General features: G+C 44.8%; 1 protein-coding gene across 2 annotated transcripts in view; it reads right to left on the reverse strand.

The window, feature by feature from the left end:
- Positions 1–8,943: 8,943 nt before the first annotated feature.
- Positions 8,944–17,918, reverse strand: part of XPO7 (exportin 7) — a 37,892-nt gene continuing 28,917 nt past the window's right edge. The window contains exons 21-27 of one of the 2 annotated variants that reach the window (XM_065879679.1): positions 16,375–16,457; positions 15,987–16,201; positions 15,611–15,749; positions 13,614–13,774; positions 12,172–12,270; positions 11,503–11,630; positions 8,944–10,259 (exon numbers count right to left, since the gene is read on the reverse strand). In XM_065879679.1, coding sequence (XP_065735751.1) covers positions 10,166–10,259; positions 11,503–11,630; positions 12,172–12,270; positions 13,614–13,774; positions 15,611–15,749; positions 15,987–16,201; positions 16,375–16,457 — 919 coding nt within the window. In that variant the 3' untranslated portion in view covers positions 8,944–10,165. The remainder of the gene's footprint in view (positions 10,260–11,502; positions 11,631–12,171; positions 12,271–13,613; positions 13,775–15,610; positions 15,750–15,986; positions 16,202–16,374; positions 16,458–17,918) is intronic. The other variant, XM_065879680.1, reaches the window with a different exon arrangement.

A 17,918-nucleotide genomic window follows, 5' to 3' on the forward strand; every position in this document is an offset into this window, starting at 1 on the left:
GCTCCGCCAAAGGACGGTGCTTAGATCGCCCAGAGCGGGAGAGGTGAGCGAGGGGCCCGGCTGCCCCGCCGGCCCTCCCAGCACCCCGGGGGTGCAGCGCCGGTCAGCCGCGGGCAAGGCGGCTCGGTGCCCGGTCTCATGTCCACTCGGCCCCGGGCCCCGGCCCTCTCGCAACCCCTCCTCCACCTCACCGTCGCTACTCCGCGTGCGAGGCTCACGCCATAGGCTCCTCCTCGGATCGCTTCCCTCTTGGGCTCCCTCCCTCCGGCCTCATCCCGGCCTCACCTGAGGGCCGGCCGCCCACAGCGGGCGGTTATGAAGCCTGGGAAGGGGCAACGGGAGGTGTCTCATCAGCCCCATTCCGTCCCTCCACTCTTTCCTCCTCTTCGCTCCTCAGAAGCACCTGGAGAGCTCGTTAAAACACAAAGCGCTAGGCCTCACCCACCTCCATCGTTTCCCACGGGGAGGTCTGGGTTTGACCCAGAGAATTAGCATTTCTAACAGGTGCCCAGGTGAGGCGGACGCTGCTGGTCCAGGACCGCACCGTGAGAACCACGGTCCTGACCAATAGGGACTGACTGAGGTCTGCTGCCGGAGCCCGCCCAGCGCCCAGCGTGGAGATGCTTTGCTACCAGGTAGGAAGCGCAGCCTTGTCGGCTCTTCGTGCTCATCGCCTTTCTTCTTTCTTCGTGTCCTTTCCTTACCCTCTAAGTGTGGGCCTCTTGCCAGGCCCAGAGGGCCTGACCCTCAGGGCTGTTGTCCTCGGAGAGGAAGAGCCCTGTTTCCAGAAGGATGACTTCTCCCAAGGCTAGGAAGGGGTGGAATACACCACGGGGCACTGCGAGTGACCTTACGAGGGCGTCATTTCACAAAGAGCAGTTCACACAGCACAGTGATGCCCTTAAACGTTTGTTTGGGTGGGGGGTAGTGAAGAGGAGGAAGGTTTTCAGCTGACCACCGCCCTCAAGTAACACCTCTGTTTGGGAGACAGAAATAACCAGGAATCTCTCTCATTGCATTCATATCCATCATTCCCATCCTGGAAACTTCTCACCTGCATATAAGTTTCACTGATTTTCAACAAAGGTGTCAAGGGAAAGGATAGTCTTTTCCAAAAATGGTGCTGGAGGAACTGGGTTTATCTTTCTGCAACCCTGATTGGAGCTTCTGCTGTGCAGGAATCCGTTTTTTTTTTTTTCTTTTTAAAATACCAGCTTTATTGAGCAATAATTCATATACAAAAATGTACCATTTTAAAGTGTATAATTTGAATTTTGACAGATGTATACACCATGTGGCCATCACCACAGCCAAGTTACAATTTGTTACTCCCCCAAATTTTCTCGTTTCCCTTTGCAGTGAATATCCTCCCCTTACTGTCTACTTGGCATCAGACACTTACCTGTTTTCTGACACTGTAGATTAGTACAGACTGTCCTAGAAGTTCATATAAGTAGAATCATACAGGGTATTTTGGTCTGCCCTCTTTTGCTGAGCAGAATGTGTTTGAGATTTATTTATCCATAGTTGTTGTATCAGTAGTTTGTCTGTGTGTATTGTTGAGTAGTGCTCCACACTTGTGTATCCAGATACCTGCTAGTCATGTTTTGCATGTGGTCTGCAGCTTCAGCTCCTGCCAGAAAGCTTCCAGCCTGCTCTTCCTGACAACCTGTCCTACCGATCTCAGACTTGCCTAGCCACCTCTTATGATTGCATTAGCCAGTTCCTTGTGCTACATCCCTGACTGATAACACCTGTTGATGGATATTTGGGTAGTTTCCAGTTGTGGACTATTATGAATAAAAATGCTATGAACATTTGAGAGCAAGTCTTTGCATGGATATATGTTTTAGTTTTTCTAGGATAAATACCTAGGAGTGGAATTGCTGGATCATTTGGTGTGCATTAAACTTTATGTGAAACTGTAAAACTATTTAAAAAAATCCTGTACCAGTTTGCATTTCTACCAGAAATGTATGAAAATTCCAGTTGCTTTACATCTTTGTCAGCAATTGGCATTGTCAGTCTTCTTAATTTTAGCCATTCTAGTGGATGTATATAGTGACATGTGGTTTTTACTTATCTTTTTTTGATGACAAATGATGTTATTTTTTCAAATGTTTATTGGTCATTTGTGTATCTTCTTTTGCAAAAATACCTGTTCAAATATTTTGTTCATTTTAAAATTGAGTTATTCTTATTGAATTGTGGTTCTTTATATATATTTGGATGCCTGTTCTGTGTCAAGTATACGTATTCCAAAGATTTTTCACTCCCATATATGGCTTGTCTTTTCATTTAAAAAAATGGTATCATTTGGAGAGCAGAAATTTAAAAATTTGATGAAGTCAAATATTTCTTTCCTTTATGCCTTATGCTTTTGGTATTTTTTTTTTTTTTTGCGGTACGCGGGCCTCTCACTGTTGTGGCCTCTCCCGTTGCGGAGCACAGGCTCCGGATGCACAGGCTCAGCGGCCATGGCTCACGGGCCCAGCTGCTCCGCGGCATGTGGGATCTTCCCGGACCGGGGCACGAACCCGTGTCCCCTGCATCGGCAGGCGGGCTCTCAACCACTGCACCACCAGGGAAGCCCCATGCTTTTGGTATTTTAAGAAATCTTTGCTTAACCCATTAAAATTTTTCCTGTTTCCTTCTAGAAGCCTTGTAGTTTTAGCTTTTACTTTTACAACTGTGATCCATTTGAAGTTAATTTTTGTGCATAGTGTTTGGTAAGGGTCAAGGTTCCTTTTTTTCCTCCTAAGTGGTTATCCATTTTTGGAAAAGACTCTTTCTCTATTGAACTACCTTGGCATTTTTGTCAAAAATCAATTAACCATATATGTTGGTCTATTTCTGGATTTTATTGTTACATTGGTCTGTCTACCCTAGTGCTGATACCATACTGTCTTGACTACTGTAGCATTATAATAAATCTTGAAATCAGGTAGTTGAGTCCTTCAACTCTGTTCTTCTATTTCAAAACTGTTTTGGCTCTTCCAGAGTCTTTGCATTTTCTTATAAATTTTAGAATCAGCTTGCCAGTTTCTAAAAAAAAAAAGCCTAAAAGCCTTCTGGGATTTTATTGGGATCCTGTTGCATGCATAGTTCAATTTTGGGAGAATTGTCATCCCGATTTTGAGACATCCAATGCATGAACACGTTGTAATCTCTTCATTTATTTAGATCTTTAATTTTCTCAGCGACGTTTTACAGATTTTAGTGTTCAGATCCAGCACATCTCTTATTAAATTTATTCCTATGTATTTCATGTTTTCAGATGCTATACCGAATAGTATATACTTCAAAATTTCATGTCCTAATAATTTGTTTTTAATATATAGAAATACAGTTGGCTTTCATATACTGACCTTGTATTCTGATTTTGCTAAATTCATTTATTAGTTCCAGTAGCTTTTTTGTACCCCAAATCACAACATCTGTGAATAAAGACAGTTTTACTTCTTCCTTTTTGATCTGTGTGCCTTTTATTTGTATATTTATTTATTTTTGTGCCTATTTGCTCTAGTTAGGACCTCAGGTACAATGTTGAATAGAAGTGGTAACAGTGGGCATCCTTTCCTTGTTTTCCACCTTAGGGGAAACATTCAGTCTTTCGCCTTTAAGTATGTTGTTGGTGGTAGGTTTTTCGTGGATGTCTTCTTAAGAATGTTTCTTTCTGGGCTTCCCTGGTGGCGCAGTGGTTGAGAGTCCGCCTGCCGATGCAGGGGACACGGGTTCGTGCCCCGGTCAGGGAAGATCCCACATGCCGCGGAGTGGCTGGGCCCGTGAGCCATGGCCGCTGAGCCTGCGCGTCCGGAGCCTGTGCTCCGCAACGGGAGAGGCCACAACAGTGAGAGGCCCGCGTAATGCAAAAAAAAAAAAAAAAAAAAAAAAGTTTCTTTCTAATCCTAGTTTGCTGAGAATTTTTTTTTATTATGAATGAGTATTGAATTTTGCCATATGCTTTTTATCTATTGAGAGGACCAGCTTTTTTGCCTTTGTTTATATGGTGAATTAGTTACTCATTTTTTGAATGTTTTAAACCAACCTGGCATTTCTAGGACCAATCCACTTGGTCACGATGTATTATGCTTTTTAATATAGTCCTGGATTTGATTTGTTTATATTTCGTTAAGTATTTTTGCATTCACGTTCATGAGGATATCAGCCTGAAGTTTTCTTTTTTCTTCTACAATGTCTTTGGTTTGGGTATGAGGGAGTGCTTGTTTCATAAAATGATTGGGAGTGTTCCCTCTTCTATTTTCTGATTTTTTGTTGAATTCCAGGTGCTCTGCTTGCAAAAGCAGAAGCATACTACAATTGAATCATACTACGATCCACCTTCCTGTACCCTCCCAAAGTCCTGTGGATTCCACCCCCTGACCCCAGTATTTCCCAGCTCTCTCTCCACAGCCCTTGTCTTGGTTCAAATCTTTATTACTCACTAGTTGGTGAGTTACAGATTGGTCACTAGGCTGCTTTCAAACTTAATGGCTTTTAGGATCAAACCCCAACCTCTTGTGCCCCCCTTCATCCAGACACGTAGAGGACTGCACTCTCCCTCCAGTCATACTGTTTTTGCAGCTCCTAAAAAGGTACAAGATGTTTCATGCCTCAGGGTTTTTGCGCTGCTTGAGTGTTCTTCCCTGTCTTCTTCCGATTAGCTCGTTCCTGCGTTAACGCTCCTCTTGGTGTCTCCTCAGTTATCCCAGAGCAAACAGAGCGCGCAATGATCAACCTTTTCAGCTTGTTTGCCCACTCCCCTGAGTTCTTCCCATCCAGGGATCAAGTCCTTGAACAGTGCCTCTGTGACTATCACCGTGGATACCCGCACCGGGCACACGGCCCAACTCTGGCCTTGCCCAAGAAGAACGCCCCGGCAACCAAAGAGGACACCAGCCTTAAGGAGTCATGACTGCGCCTGCGCACAGCGGCGGAAGTGGGGTGAGCGTCGACGCGGAGAGGACGCGCCTGGGGAGAGTGCGCAGGCGCGGCGGGGACGGAAGGAACGCCCCGAAACGCCTCCGGGGCGCGGAGGCTTGTTCGGAAGTTGTGCCGGGTTGGGGGTGAGTTCTTTCTCTTTCCTTCGCAGCGCGTGCGGCTGGTGTCAGAGGCTTCTGCTCTTTTCCTTTTGGTAGAGGCCTGTGGTAACGATGTGGATTTAACCCGCTCAACGCAGGCAGCCCAGGGCTCGCTGTGCAGGGGCTTCACCCAAACGAAGGTGCGGTTACTCTCCAACTCCCACTTCCCATCTTCTGCAGACTCTCCCACGCCCCAGATACACATCCTTTCACTCATTATGATCTTTTCCGTGTGGCCCCGGCTCCTGAGGAGCACGTTTTGGTTGCTGGGACGAGGAGGGAGTGGGGTTAGCAATAACGCAGATAAACCCGTGAGACTTAGGGACAGTAGGGGGAGACTTCACAGAGGAAGTGGGACTCTACTTTGGGTTTGTAAAGGTGAGCAAAGGGCAAGAAAGTTTAGACCGAGAGGAGAGGGCCCTGCAGACGGGGTTAAAGGCACGAGGTAGGATGTGGAGGAAGATATGGCAGTGGCAGCGGCCTAGTTGGGTGGAAGCGTTCTCCTGCACCCAACTCCTCGGCTGGTAGTTTATGACTTGTTTGCTTTGTGACATGTCCCAGACTGCAAGGTGTTAAAGGGTGGGGAACTGGTTTCCTGGTAAATAGAAATGAGAATGGCCTGTTATATACTTAAACTGAAAAGTGATTTCATTGCCACTAATTTTCCAGGTGAACTAATTCAGCCTTGAGGAGGCTTTACTCTCACTGCAGTGTCATCAGTCTTTAAGAGCTGAGGAGGTATGGTGTGGGTTCTGGCTTCGAAGGTACTGCTCTTACCTTTGCCCACCCTTTTCACTACTATCAGACGCGGGAAGAGTGGCCCCTCCGAGCTTTACCTAAGGCCAAATCCATTGTCCAGTTAATCAGTTTTTATCCTGGGTTTGGTTGTCCTCCAGACCTTGAATCCAGATATGCATGGACTTGAGTAATTTGTTATCCAGTAGCAGGGGTTAGGAGATTCCCCACTTGGCACTCTTCATTCTTTTGTAACCCAATAACGGGATGGTTTGGGCCATACAGGCGATGCTGTTATGCTTAACATTTATTATGAGTTGTCTGTCTTCATGACTGTCAAGCAGAATTTAAGGTATAACTGTGCACGGTGCTTGTGTAAGTATTGTTCACTACACTGTTTTGGAATCAGTTTGTACTGCTGGGGATCTCACACAGAAGAGTGGCAATGAATTTGCCTTTTGCAAATGATGTTTTTTGCTTTTCTGTTTAGTTTCCTTTTCTGTTGCTGACCCTCAAAAAGATATTTGGCTTATAGTGGATGCTGATGAATGAACAGACAGCAGCAGTCAGGCAGTCCTGAGAACCATAAGGGTTTTCTGAGGAAGGGGGCATAATATTGCAAGCTTGATTTCATCCTCCATTCTGATCATTTGATGTCCCACTGTCTGGCAGCTGATTTGTTTAGTGACCCATTGACCCGAAATACACAAAGTGGCTGACCAGTGAATTCCAGGGTATCTAAGAAACCCAAAGTAGATGTGATGGACCCAGGAGACATGCTACGGAGGCAAGAATCCTCTTAGACGTTATTTACCACCTAACTGGTTGTTGTATTAATTATGGCTGGTGAGTACATTTTTATCCTTTCAAGTTTACTTTAAAAATATTTAAAGAACTAGGACTTTAAAATAGTTACAGTCATTTACATTTTCCCAGGCCCTCTTAATCAGTTATGGCTTTTGCAGTTTCCCTGTAATTATCTTTGCTTTCCTTTTCTGCTTTGGCACTTGGGTAGCTGCACATGGCAACTTAACGTTTGTAGATCTAGCTAAAAATCTTGGGTGGCGGGAGGGTTGGCTGGTGGTAGATAGGATATAGAGAGGTGTTTGGGCTCTCTGGAGTTAATTCATCTTACCCCATGACCATGGCTATTTTGAAAAGTGGTCTGTTTTTCAACTTGGTTGAAACTTCATAAGGTATTAGAATATTTTTCCACTTGGGGGGAAGAAAACAAGTTCTGAAGAATAAGTTTGTGTTTGCAGAATACAAAACTATTATTTCTTAGTAGGTTGTCATTTGTCATTAGAAAAATGATACTTGGCTGAAAGTCCTTGCTTCTTAAAATCTAAAAACCTAAAATTTGATCCTTCATCCTTTGTCTGATTTATACTTTAGTGGGAATAAATAACCCTATTTGTTGGCAGAGCCAGCAAACCAATATATACATACATACATAATACAATTTGATGATCCACAGTCAAGACTTTAGGTGTTTTGTCAATGTACGGTTTGTGTCAGGAAACACTGTCAAAAGACACTTGACTTGATGCCCAGGATAGCCTAGAAAGTAATAGACTCATGCTTCAACTGGATAAAACCTCCACAGGATTTCTTGAGGAAACCAAGGTTTAAAGATAACTGGCTTTCACATTTACTAGGTTGAGTCATGTGAGATTGCTGATAACTGATCAGAAAGAAAGGCTGTTTTCTGGGTAACCCTCTTGTAACTGTTAATTAAGAAAGGAGCAGCTTCACTGTTTAAAAAGTTTGATGTGGTTGGGGAGGATTCTACCTATGGCAGTTAGTCATGACTGGACTGTGCTTAGGGCTGCACTGAGGAGACACCAGCTCTGGTGAGTTTCTTCTGAAATTGTTTTTGTGGAAGGAAAGGGAGGGGGTATGGGGTATTGCTGGTCCATCAGCAGCTCAGGATAGTTGGGGGAGAGGGTTTCTTCTTCAAGTACCCATGAGAAAGTTATTTTTTTGTCTTATTTACTGCAGAATTAGAATTCCAGGTCACTGGAACGTGTGACTGGTGTGTTCTATATATTAATGCAGCCTGACCATTTTCTATTCGGTTTAGAGATAGACTTGGCTAAGATGAATCAATTCTATTTGCCTTCCAGCTATTAGAATACATTTTTTTGGCGCGGGGGGTGTGTGTGTGTGCTGTGAAATAACTTTGGGCCAGAGACCGAAACAGCAGACAAAGGTAGCAGTATGTCTAGTGGACAAGAGTGGCTCTTTAGAGTCTGTGATTATTGAATACAACTCTGAATTAGGGTACAGGTAGGTATCGCAGAACCTTAATACTTTTCAATGTTCCTGGCAACTAAATTCTTTAACCCCTAGGCACTACATTAGCATGGGGGATGAGGAACAGTCCCTGTTCCTGGTAGTGTTCTTCATTTGACAGTTCTGGCTCATGAGGTCTGCCAAGTATTTTGGGGGATAACACTTATCCTTGAACTTGTCGGGGTCTAATGAGTGAAACCCAGCCCACATTGAGGAGCATATGTCAGAACATTAACTAAACTGGGATTTCTGCAATTATTACTTCTTTCTTGGTTACCACCTGGAAGCTCATAAAGTGGCTTCACTTTTATAACTGTGGACCCAGCACATTTTTTATATACAGATATATATCAACTAAATGAATCCTATTTTTAAATGACATTGAGTCAGACTTAGTCCGATGGGAAGCTAATTTCACAAGGTTTAGGGGTGCCTGTCACCCACTGGCTTTTAGGAATGCACGTTCCAAACATCTTCATGAGTTCAGAGTGAGACGTGTCCCTGCAGACACACTAGACTTGATCGCTGAAACCAGGTCAGTAGAAACCACTGAAGTTTATTGGCGGTCACAATGCTTACACTTGTATGCAGCAAACACCCTCACAAGTCTATCCGCAACCTGACCACGCAAGAAAGGATTCACCACACAGTCGCCAGAGGAGAAGGAAAAAAAATTAACAGGCTTGTTTCTGGGGGCAGAGGAGAGAAATAAAAAAAAAACCTAATTGATGAGTGTCCCATGGGCAAGAGCTGAACTAGAGATGCGTACAACTAGCAGCAACAATTGTGGAAAAAGTACAAGGCAAATAGCTTTCTCCATTAATTTTCCTCCGTAGGTTAATTTTTTTTAATATTCAAAACATTTATTATGGTTTTCATTTTATAAAAATGTATATTTTTAAAGGGGTGGGAGAATGTTAAATACTTCATGCTAGGTAGACCTTGTTATTAAGAACCCCTCCGCTGTCGTAACTTCCTCCAGTCCATACATTCACGAGTGCAGGGTACATATATAAATATCCACACGCACACATCCACACACACTGCCTCGAGGGCTGGGGAAGACTAAAAGTTATTGGCCACACACGACTGGGCCTCTGGTGGACTCATCCAGATTGCTCAACAGGAGAGCAACTGGCTCAATTCCTTCTCTCTGGTCTCCACTTTCACAGAGACCGAGAACCCTAAATCACAGAGTTACATCTGGCTTTTAAAAGCAAGAGGCATATGTCTGAGGATGGGGATAAGCGAAGTGGGAAAGAGGATGAAGCTAAGAACACCAAACACTTTTAGCTGGAGTTGTCTGTCACCGCAAGAGGCCAAGGGACCTAGGGCAGCATCTGGGTTGAAGGGGGAGGGATGGTGCTCCGCATGGCTTAGAGTTCCTAATAACAAGGGTGATACAGTAACAGGAAGTGATAATTTGGGGGGCAAGGAAAGGGTAATAAGAAAAAATATACATTTGGAATTTTTACTTTTTTTTTTCTTTTTTTTCTTTTTTGCCTCTCTACACTGTGTCACTAAATATATCTCTGCACGTTCACACATCCTCGTCCAGTAAAGCTTCAGGCCACCAGAATACACATTTTTTCCTCACTCGCATACATAACCCCTCACATCAGCATTGGTGCACTAGACTCTGTAAAAATTTTTCAGTCACACTTTGTTTTTAAACTTGAGTCAATATAAACCTTGTTCAAAATGTTATGAAAAAATGTACATGTTTATACAAGGCAGGTTGTGACAGGACACTGGGGTTCTTTCCCCGTGGGCGGCCCCAGGAGGAGGGGGCTGGAGTCTCACACATTTGTGTCTCTATCTCCTCCCACCACCCTTCCCACCCAATCCCCCAGGAACCAGCAGCGCCCTGCCCCCCCTAGTGAGTGCACTCACACCCCTATTCCCTGGGGAAGAAGCTAGTTGACCTTTGCCATTTTCCCCACACCCCTGGAGGAGGGGGCCGGGATCAGCCAGGCCCTCTCCATTGTAATTGTTCGCCCCTCTGGGCCAGACCAAAGGGACGCTGCTCTGTACAGGTAGAGTCCAAGGAGGTGTCAGCTCATCATATCATTGCTATTCACGCCGTAAGTGGAATTCTTCATCGAGTCGTTGACTTCTCGACGGAATGCTGACAGATTCTGGGTGAACCTACAGAGAGGATGCATGTAGGTTGGGGGAGCAGGGTGGAAGGGAAAGATCTTTGCCTAAAATGTTTCTAGCAGACAAGTGGCTACTGAGAGGCAGAACGTATGAATCGGTTGTTTCTAAGGTCAGTTAATCTCAGTCTTAAGACTTTAAGGGAAAGTTTGGGCTAGTTTTGCACCCCTTTCTACCTGACAACTTCATGGCAGGCCTCGAGATCTGGTCAAATCTGGGGCTCTGAGGATCACCTTGGGTTCATGGCAGCACAAAAGGAATCTCACTGACAGAGACGGGAAGTAACCCTCACGAAGTGAGAGCTGGGAGAGGATGAAGCTGTCTCATTTCTTAATGCCAAGAGACCCGTGCTGTCCAGTATGGCAGCCATTAGCCACACGTGGCTGTAGACACCTGGACTGTGCTCAGTGCAACTGAGGAACTGAATCCAATTAAAAGAAATTTAAAATTCAGTTCCCCAATCGCACCTTAATTAAAATGCCATATTTTAAATTAATTAAAATTAAAGAAAAATTAAAAATCAATTTAGAAAAACCTGACGTTCAGTTCAGTTATTGGACAACTTCTAAGTATGTTTGGAACAACTTGAGTATGGGAATCTAATTGCAACTGTAAGTTTTATGAAATCTAAATACAAATCAAGTATTTCCGATGAAAATGTAGCATATGGGGCTTCCCTGGTGGTGCAGTGGTTGAGAGTCCGCCTGCCGATGGAAGGGACGCGGGTTCGTGCCCCGGTCCGGGAAGATCCCATGTGCCGCGGAGCGGCTGGGCCCGTGAGCCATGGCCACTGAGCCTGCGCATCCGGAGCCTGTGCTCCGCAACGGGAGGGGCCACAACAGCGAGAGGCCCGCGTACCGCAAAAAAAAAAAAAAAAAAAAAGGTAGCATATGAATTGAGATGCCCTGTTCAGTGTAAAATACACAGGATCTTGAAGACTCAGTACAACAAAAAGAATCTTAAAATTCTCAATTTAAAAATATTGATTACACATGGACACATTATTTTGGATACATGGGTTAAATAAAATATATTAAAATGAATGCTGTCTGTTTCTTTTTACCCTTTTTAGTTGTGGCAACTAGAAAATTTAGAATTACTTTGTGGCTTGCTTTTCTATTGGGCAGCACTGCTTTAGACGGCCTCTAAAAGACTTTTAAGGAGTCTCCCTCATTTCAGTGATTTGAAAAGTAACACTTGCCTAGGGTTTCTTGCCAGAGCCTTCCACACTCACCTGTCTCTGTTTTTCGTTAGAAGATTTCGCTCAATGCCTTCCATCAGGTTTTCGAAACACAGATGCATAGCCTGCTGCTTCTCTGGTGGCTGGCTGTTCACGATACTGTTCCTTAGGTCAGAAAAATACTGTAGGGCAAAGTGGGGGGGGGGGGGCAGTAAGGAGAGAAGATGGGGAAAGGCTGACTAGCCCTCCATCATCTGTAGAGTGGAAGGAGTGTTCTCCTCCAACAAATGGAATATCTATTAAAATTGGATACTTGGTTATTTTTAAAGTTCAAGCAAGCACCTGTAGGATAATATATCTTTATCTTACTTAAAAATCTAGAACTTTAAATTTGTAAATGCTGTGGGGGTCATCTGATCCAGATTCTTCTTTTATAGGAATCTCTAGACTTACTTATGTCTGTTTATGGCAGAGCTGGAACTAGAACTTAGGCCTTAGGTGCTCTGATCTCTAGGTATCTTCTCTCCTTGTCACACTTCCTCATCCTTTCCCTTTTGTCTGAACTGCCACAGGTGCTGACTTCTAACCGTTAAGTGATTATATGCTGTTCAGAGCATGAATAGGACATGCTCAGAGAATGGGCCACTTTCCCTCTTTCGCCACCGTAGGGTGTCGCTGTAAGTGTTTCTCAGTGCCCTGGACACCAGGGAGCTGTTCTCTTACCTTTTCATTAAGTAGTATCAAGCCGAGTAGGGGTCGGGACATAGACCACTGGTTCCTACAGTCTTCGAAGATGATGATGTTCAGCACCGTTGACAGCATCTGGAAATGGAGAATCTGAGGCAGTGACCTAGTGTGTGGCTACTCAAGATAGAATTACAGATTCCAAACAGAGGTGTTTATTAGGTTGAAGTCTTTTCTATCTAGAGTAAACCAGACGAATATTTCATGAAGCTTCATTTAAATCTTCTATTACAAGGTAAGTTTTGTTTCTAAGATATTTCCTTTCTTGTTCTTTAAATTGGTTTGAAAATTCAATTAAAAATGGGCCTTTCCAGTTAACCTAGAGTTTTGTGGGTAATGGGATGGGTCAAGTAAATGATTATAATAGGCAAAATCACCTTGCACTATAGCTCCCAGGATCTTTTCGCAGAAGAGAGAGCTTTATAACATTTTGGGAATGTTCATACTCCTTTAGAGAACAACGTAGACAAAGATGAGATTGGTTAAAATATTATTGGCTAAAAGTCTACTTCCATTGATTCTTTTTCCTTATGTATTTTTATCTGGTATATTCCTGCAAATCTTATTTTTGAAAAGATGTTGCATACAAATAAAATAATGGTAAGCATATGGTTTGATCTCCACGTGGTCAGTTATCTTTTTTTGTCCTGCACTTTTTTTTTTTTTTGGCTGTACGCGGGCCTCTCACTGTTGTGGCCTCTCCCGTTGCAGAGCACAGGCTCCGGACGCGCAGGCTCAGCGGCCATGGCTCACGGGCCCAGCCGCTCCACGGCGTGTGGGATCTTCCCGGACCGGGGCACGAACCCGCGTCCCCTGCATCGGCAGGCGGACTCCCAACCACTGCACCACCAGGGAAGCCCCTCTTTTTTTTTTTTTTTTTTTTTTAAAATTGAAAGCAAAGGTGGTACAATCTTTTTTTGGCCGTGCCATGAGGATTGCGGGGATCTTAGTTCTCCAATCAGGGAACGAGCCCACGCCCTTGGCAGTTAAGGCTTGGACTCCTAACCACTGGACCGCCAGGAAATTCCCTGTCCTGCACTCTTGTTTCTGTTTTGCAAGTGGCAGTACAAGTTTTACAGCTGGATACTGCTAACTCATGCTCCATTTACAGCAATGGATGAGCAAAGTCACTGTCACGGAAGGAGGATAGTGCTCACGGGACAGGCCCAAGGCATGGGGGTTAGTGTGACACTCGGAGAACAATTATAATTTGATTTTTTCAGATTTTCTATATCCATATCCAGTGATTACTCAGGTAACTGAAAATCCACTGCAATTTTAAGGTGTAAAATTCACCTTGGCAGCATTAACCAGGTGAGATGTTAGCCAGCCTCTTCATCTTGCTTGGCCTCTCCTCTCTCACAGAGAGGTTCTCCCACCGTGGGACACCCGCACTGCCTCCTAGCCCTCATGCTCCTTACCTGCTGGATCATCTCTGGATGCTGCTGCATGATATGCAGAAAGCGGTCACTCTCCTGGTTCAGGGGCGTTGTCCTCTTCTTGGTGCTACGTGAAAGCTGCTTGAAGAGGTATGTCACAATGTGGTCCAGGCAGGAGCAGCAGCCTGTGCATACCATGGTGTCTGGAAGAAAGAGGGGGAGGGGTGGAATAGAGCAGAGATACTGAGCTGCTCATGGTGACATGAGTTGCCCGTAGCTGAGATCCCACAGAGGTCCCCAGTCAGACTGGGCACTGGTCAGTGCAGCCAAGACCACGGCTTGGGATGCTGCCTATTAACCTCTCACCCTCATCATACAGCAAGGTCCAATTCTAAGTTTGAAAATGAGCCTGTCATGATAGGTAATAGTATAAACAATATTGAAATTATTGACTCAACGTGCTGTGGATTTATGTCTTATGCTTCATAAAAAATATCAAATAGCTTACAATATAGCAAGTATTTTTTATTGTGCCAGACATTGTGCCAAGGACTTTACAGGTTATCATCTCTATTTTATCCTCTTGAGAACTCCAGGAGGTAGGTGTTCCATTTTACCAATGAGTAAACTGAAGTTTGGAGAGGTTATGTTGACTTGCCTCCAGGTCACACTGCTAGTCACTGGAAGAGCTGTGATTAGAATCCAAGTCTGAGGTGTGAGCCCATATTCTGAGTTACCTGGGGGACTGTCACTAAACTAATACAGCCTATCAACACCTACAGTTCGTTGCAGTGGGGCGCTGTACTATTTGTTTATCTGTAGCATCTCCGGGGGAGCGTGCGGTGGGAAGCTGCAGACTTGTCTGTTCATTTTATTAAGGGGACACTGCAGCACAGCCTGCAGACAGAGCTGACTAGGTGAGGCACAGGCCACAGGCCTAAAACAGTAAAGCATGCTGCTTCCGTTCATGCAGAGGTCCCTCTATTTTCAAGAAGCTAAAAAACAGCCTTCCAAAGCAGGGTCTGATACCCTGGCTGGACTGTTCTAGATACGGCTACGCCCCCTGCTGGAGGTAAGTGCGTATCAAAGAAGTGGCCCAGAGCAGAGGTGTGGCTAACTCACCACAGCGGACAATCCAAAGGCATTCTCTGTGCATTTGCAATATTTCGTGATTATTTTGCAGTTGACTTAATCTTCCTATTTATGTTTTGCTCAGCCTAAGATAAAAATGTACTGTATTCTCTGAACACATACACACTGACTAAGACTGCTGGAATGCAGCTTGGTAACAAAATGGTTGACAAGAACCAGGTAGAACAGGATGAAAAAACTTATGGAGCTAGCTGTGTAAAACCTTCCACTGCCCTAAGGAGAGAACCCAAACATACTGATATGGCTTAAGGGCAGCCTTTGTGATCTCCAGATTTGCCCCTGCTTCTCTCTCTCCCTCTGGCTTCACTTCATTCCCCCTCTTCTCTTCTGCACGAGTGTGCCAGCCATCTGGATTTCCTGGGGTTTTTTTTGCCAACAGGTGCTAGTACTTGCGGTTCCTGCTGCTGGGAAGCGTCTTCCTCCACTAATCTGATAACGCCGGTTCACCTGTTAGGTTTACGCTTTGATGCCAACTCTTGCAGCCAGCCTTGCAGGACCCTACCTCCTCAAAGCCAGGAGTTTAGGTATTCTTCCCGAGCCCTCCCACAGCACTCCGTACTTACCCTACTGCTGTGTGTACACAGGTAAGGGTGGTAAACAGGCAGTTGTCCGTTTACATGTCTATTTCATCTACCAGATAAAAAGCTCCTAAAGGACAAGGACTGATTACTGTACCCTTAGTGCCAAGCACAGTGCCTGGTCCACAGGAGGGCATCACTAAGTATTTGCTGCCTGAGAACGTACCCGTGAACTATACACTCTGTTGTTAGGATGCGCTCCCCAAAGCAGTAATCCTTTTGGATGCTGGGGCAAGACTCTCCCTTCTGTTTAGCTAAGTGGTAAAAACCAACCAACCAACTCACCCGCCCGCCCACCCAGGTGCTTACCAAGTGCAGTAAGTCCTTCAGAAATGGAAGAGAGAATATACATGATGACATGAGGTTCCAGGCTTGCAATAAAGTTCATGTGGTCCTGGGTCAGGACTTCCAGTAGTGAATAGTAAGACTGGCTGAGCTTGGGGTAATCCTGTGGGAGAAGGAGGATGAAGATCGGCTTAGCTGCTGTGTACCTCAGCATGTGTGGACCAAGATCTTCAATAAAATAGCTTAGCTCCCTTCAGACGGGAAGACAGAAGACCTAGGTGGAGCCAGCTTCTAGTTCTTCAGAGAAACATTCAATCATGGTCTCAGCAGAAAAAAAAAAAAAAAAAAAAGACCGACATGACGTAGGGCTCGGATCCCGTCAACGACGCTTAGGGCTTACCAGGAGGTCGCTGTGGGGAATAGAGAGAAGCAGCTTGATGAAGGTCTGTAGAGCATTGTCCAGGGCGTCATCCCCATAGAGACGGAAGACTCCAAAATTGACGTAACTCCCACTGAGAGCAGCCTTCAGCATGGAGAAGCAGATGGAGATGCCCTTGAGCTTCAGCGCATAGACCTGATCCTTCGGGACCTCTCCTAGTGTCAGGATGCGATTGCCTGAGTAGACAAGATACAGATTTACTCAATCATGTGGTAACTGACAGCTCACATACTGCCTCAATCCTCTTGGCACCAGCTGGCGCTGTGACACGAGCGTATGAGACCCACAGTGCGGAGTGGTGACTGAGCTGGAACTCACTTCTAGGGTTCTGCTCCTCTTAAGCACTTACCATACATTGTTATCATCTTGCTGGTTTCTCTGAAGAGTAAGATGCCATTGGGGGAAGAGACATCAAACTGGAGTCGCTGGGATCTGAGCAGAGAACACAGAGGAGACAAAGTCAGAGGTATGTTGCTGGAAGACTAGGCTACCTCAGGCTCTCCCCTGAGTACGTTAGGTGATACTTTTTGCACGAAGACATGCAGATTACTTATCCTAATGTGAAATAACCAAGTTAACCCAAGATAACCAGTGATGTAGCTTGTATCTTGAAGACCAACATACTAGATTCAAGTTCTGCTCAAGCTGAAAACGTTTAAAAGAAACAAAGAAAATGAGGCAGTAGATAAAATTATTCTCTTAAAATTCTCAATTTGCTTAAAGTTTAGCTTTTATCACAGTCACTTCTGGGTCATACTAACTCACATCCCTTCGGACTTTAATCTACATTCACCTTTACAGCTTCAGTAGCAACTGAAGGAGGGGTACGAGCATCGTGTCCACTTTAGAAGAGGAGAAGCTGTAAAGGAACTGAGAATGTTACAAGGGGAGTGAGGTCAGGAGGGCAGACAATGTCAACCACCTGAGTTTTGGGTTCCTGACTGTGCCCTAGACCAGAGCTCCTCCTCCTTGGTTTGTTCTACTGCTTAATGAGCGTGAGGACCTCATGGCTGCTAAGGTCTCAAACCCAGAAGTCCTCTGGATTCTTTCTTCCTCCCCTCCCTACGTAGAATCCATCAAGAGCCAGCTCTACAATATGCCCTGAACCCACCCGTCTCCTGTGTGGTCCTTCTGCTTCCACTCCTGCCCCTGTAGTCTCATTCTCCACATGTAGCCAGAATGAGACCTTTAAATAATGTCAATGATATCATTTTAATTCCTGCTTAATATACTCCAGTAGCTTCCCGTGTAATCAGAGTACACGCCATTCTTCACTACTGCTGTACTAAGTCACCACACGATCTGTCTGACTCATCGCCTACCTTGACCTCCCCTCCTTCACCAGGCTCCAGCCAGTGGCGTTCTGCTGTCTCAAGTCCCAGCAAGTTCATCCCATCTTGGGACCTCTGCAGTTGTTTTCTGTTTAGAATGCTTTTCCCCCTTATCCTTGCAGGGATACCAGAATCTTTCTGCTCATTCATATTACCTTCCTGAGAGGCCTTCTCTCCTTCCAATTCCCCTGTGTTTTATTACCTTATTTAACTTTTCATAGCATGTACCACTGTCTGAAATTATCTTCCACACTTTTTTTTTTTTTTTTTTTTACTGTCATCCCCCCAGAATGCAACATCTAAGTGGGCAGAGGTTTTGTCTGGCACAATCGATATGAAAGTACCTAAGTGGCAAAGAGTAGATGTTCTTAAATGTCTATTGTATAAATGAATAAGTCTTAACTATAAGCCTCATGGGAGGCTATAGCTTCTATGAATATTACCCACTTCTTCACTAAGACAGTTTTAAAAATTATTAATTCTCAGGGTGCCTTAAGAGGCAGATACAGACCTGAAATCCTAGTGAAGTCAAGGTGCTAGAGTTTTCTTTCCTTTCCATTCT

The sequence above is a fragment of the Phocoena phocoena genome, chromosome 6 (genome assembly GCF_963924675.1).
Source record: "Phocoena phocoena chromosome 6, mPhoPho1.1, whole genome shotgun sequence".
NCBI lineage: Eukaryota > Metazoa > Chordata > Mammalia > Artiodactyla > Phocoenidae > Phocoena > Phocoena phocoena.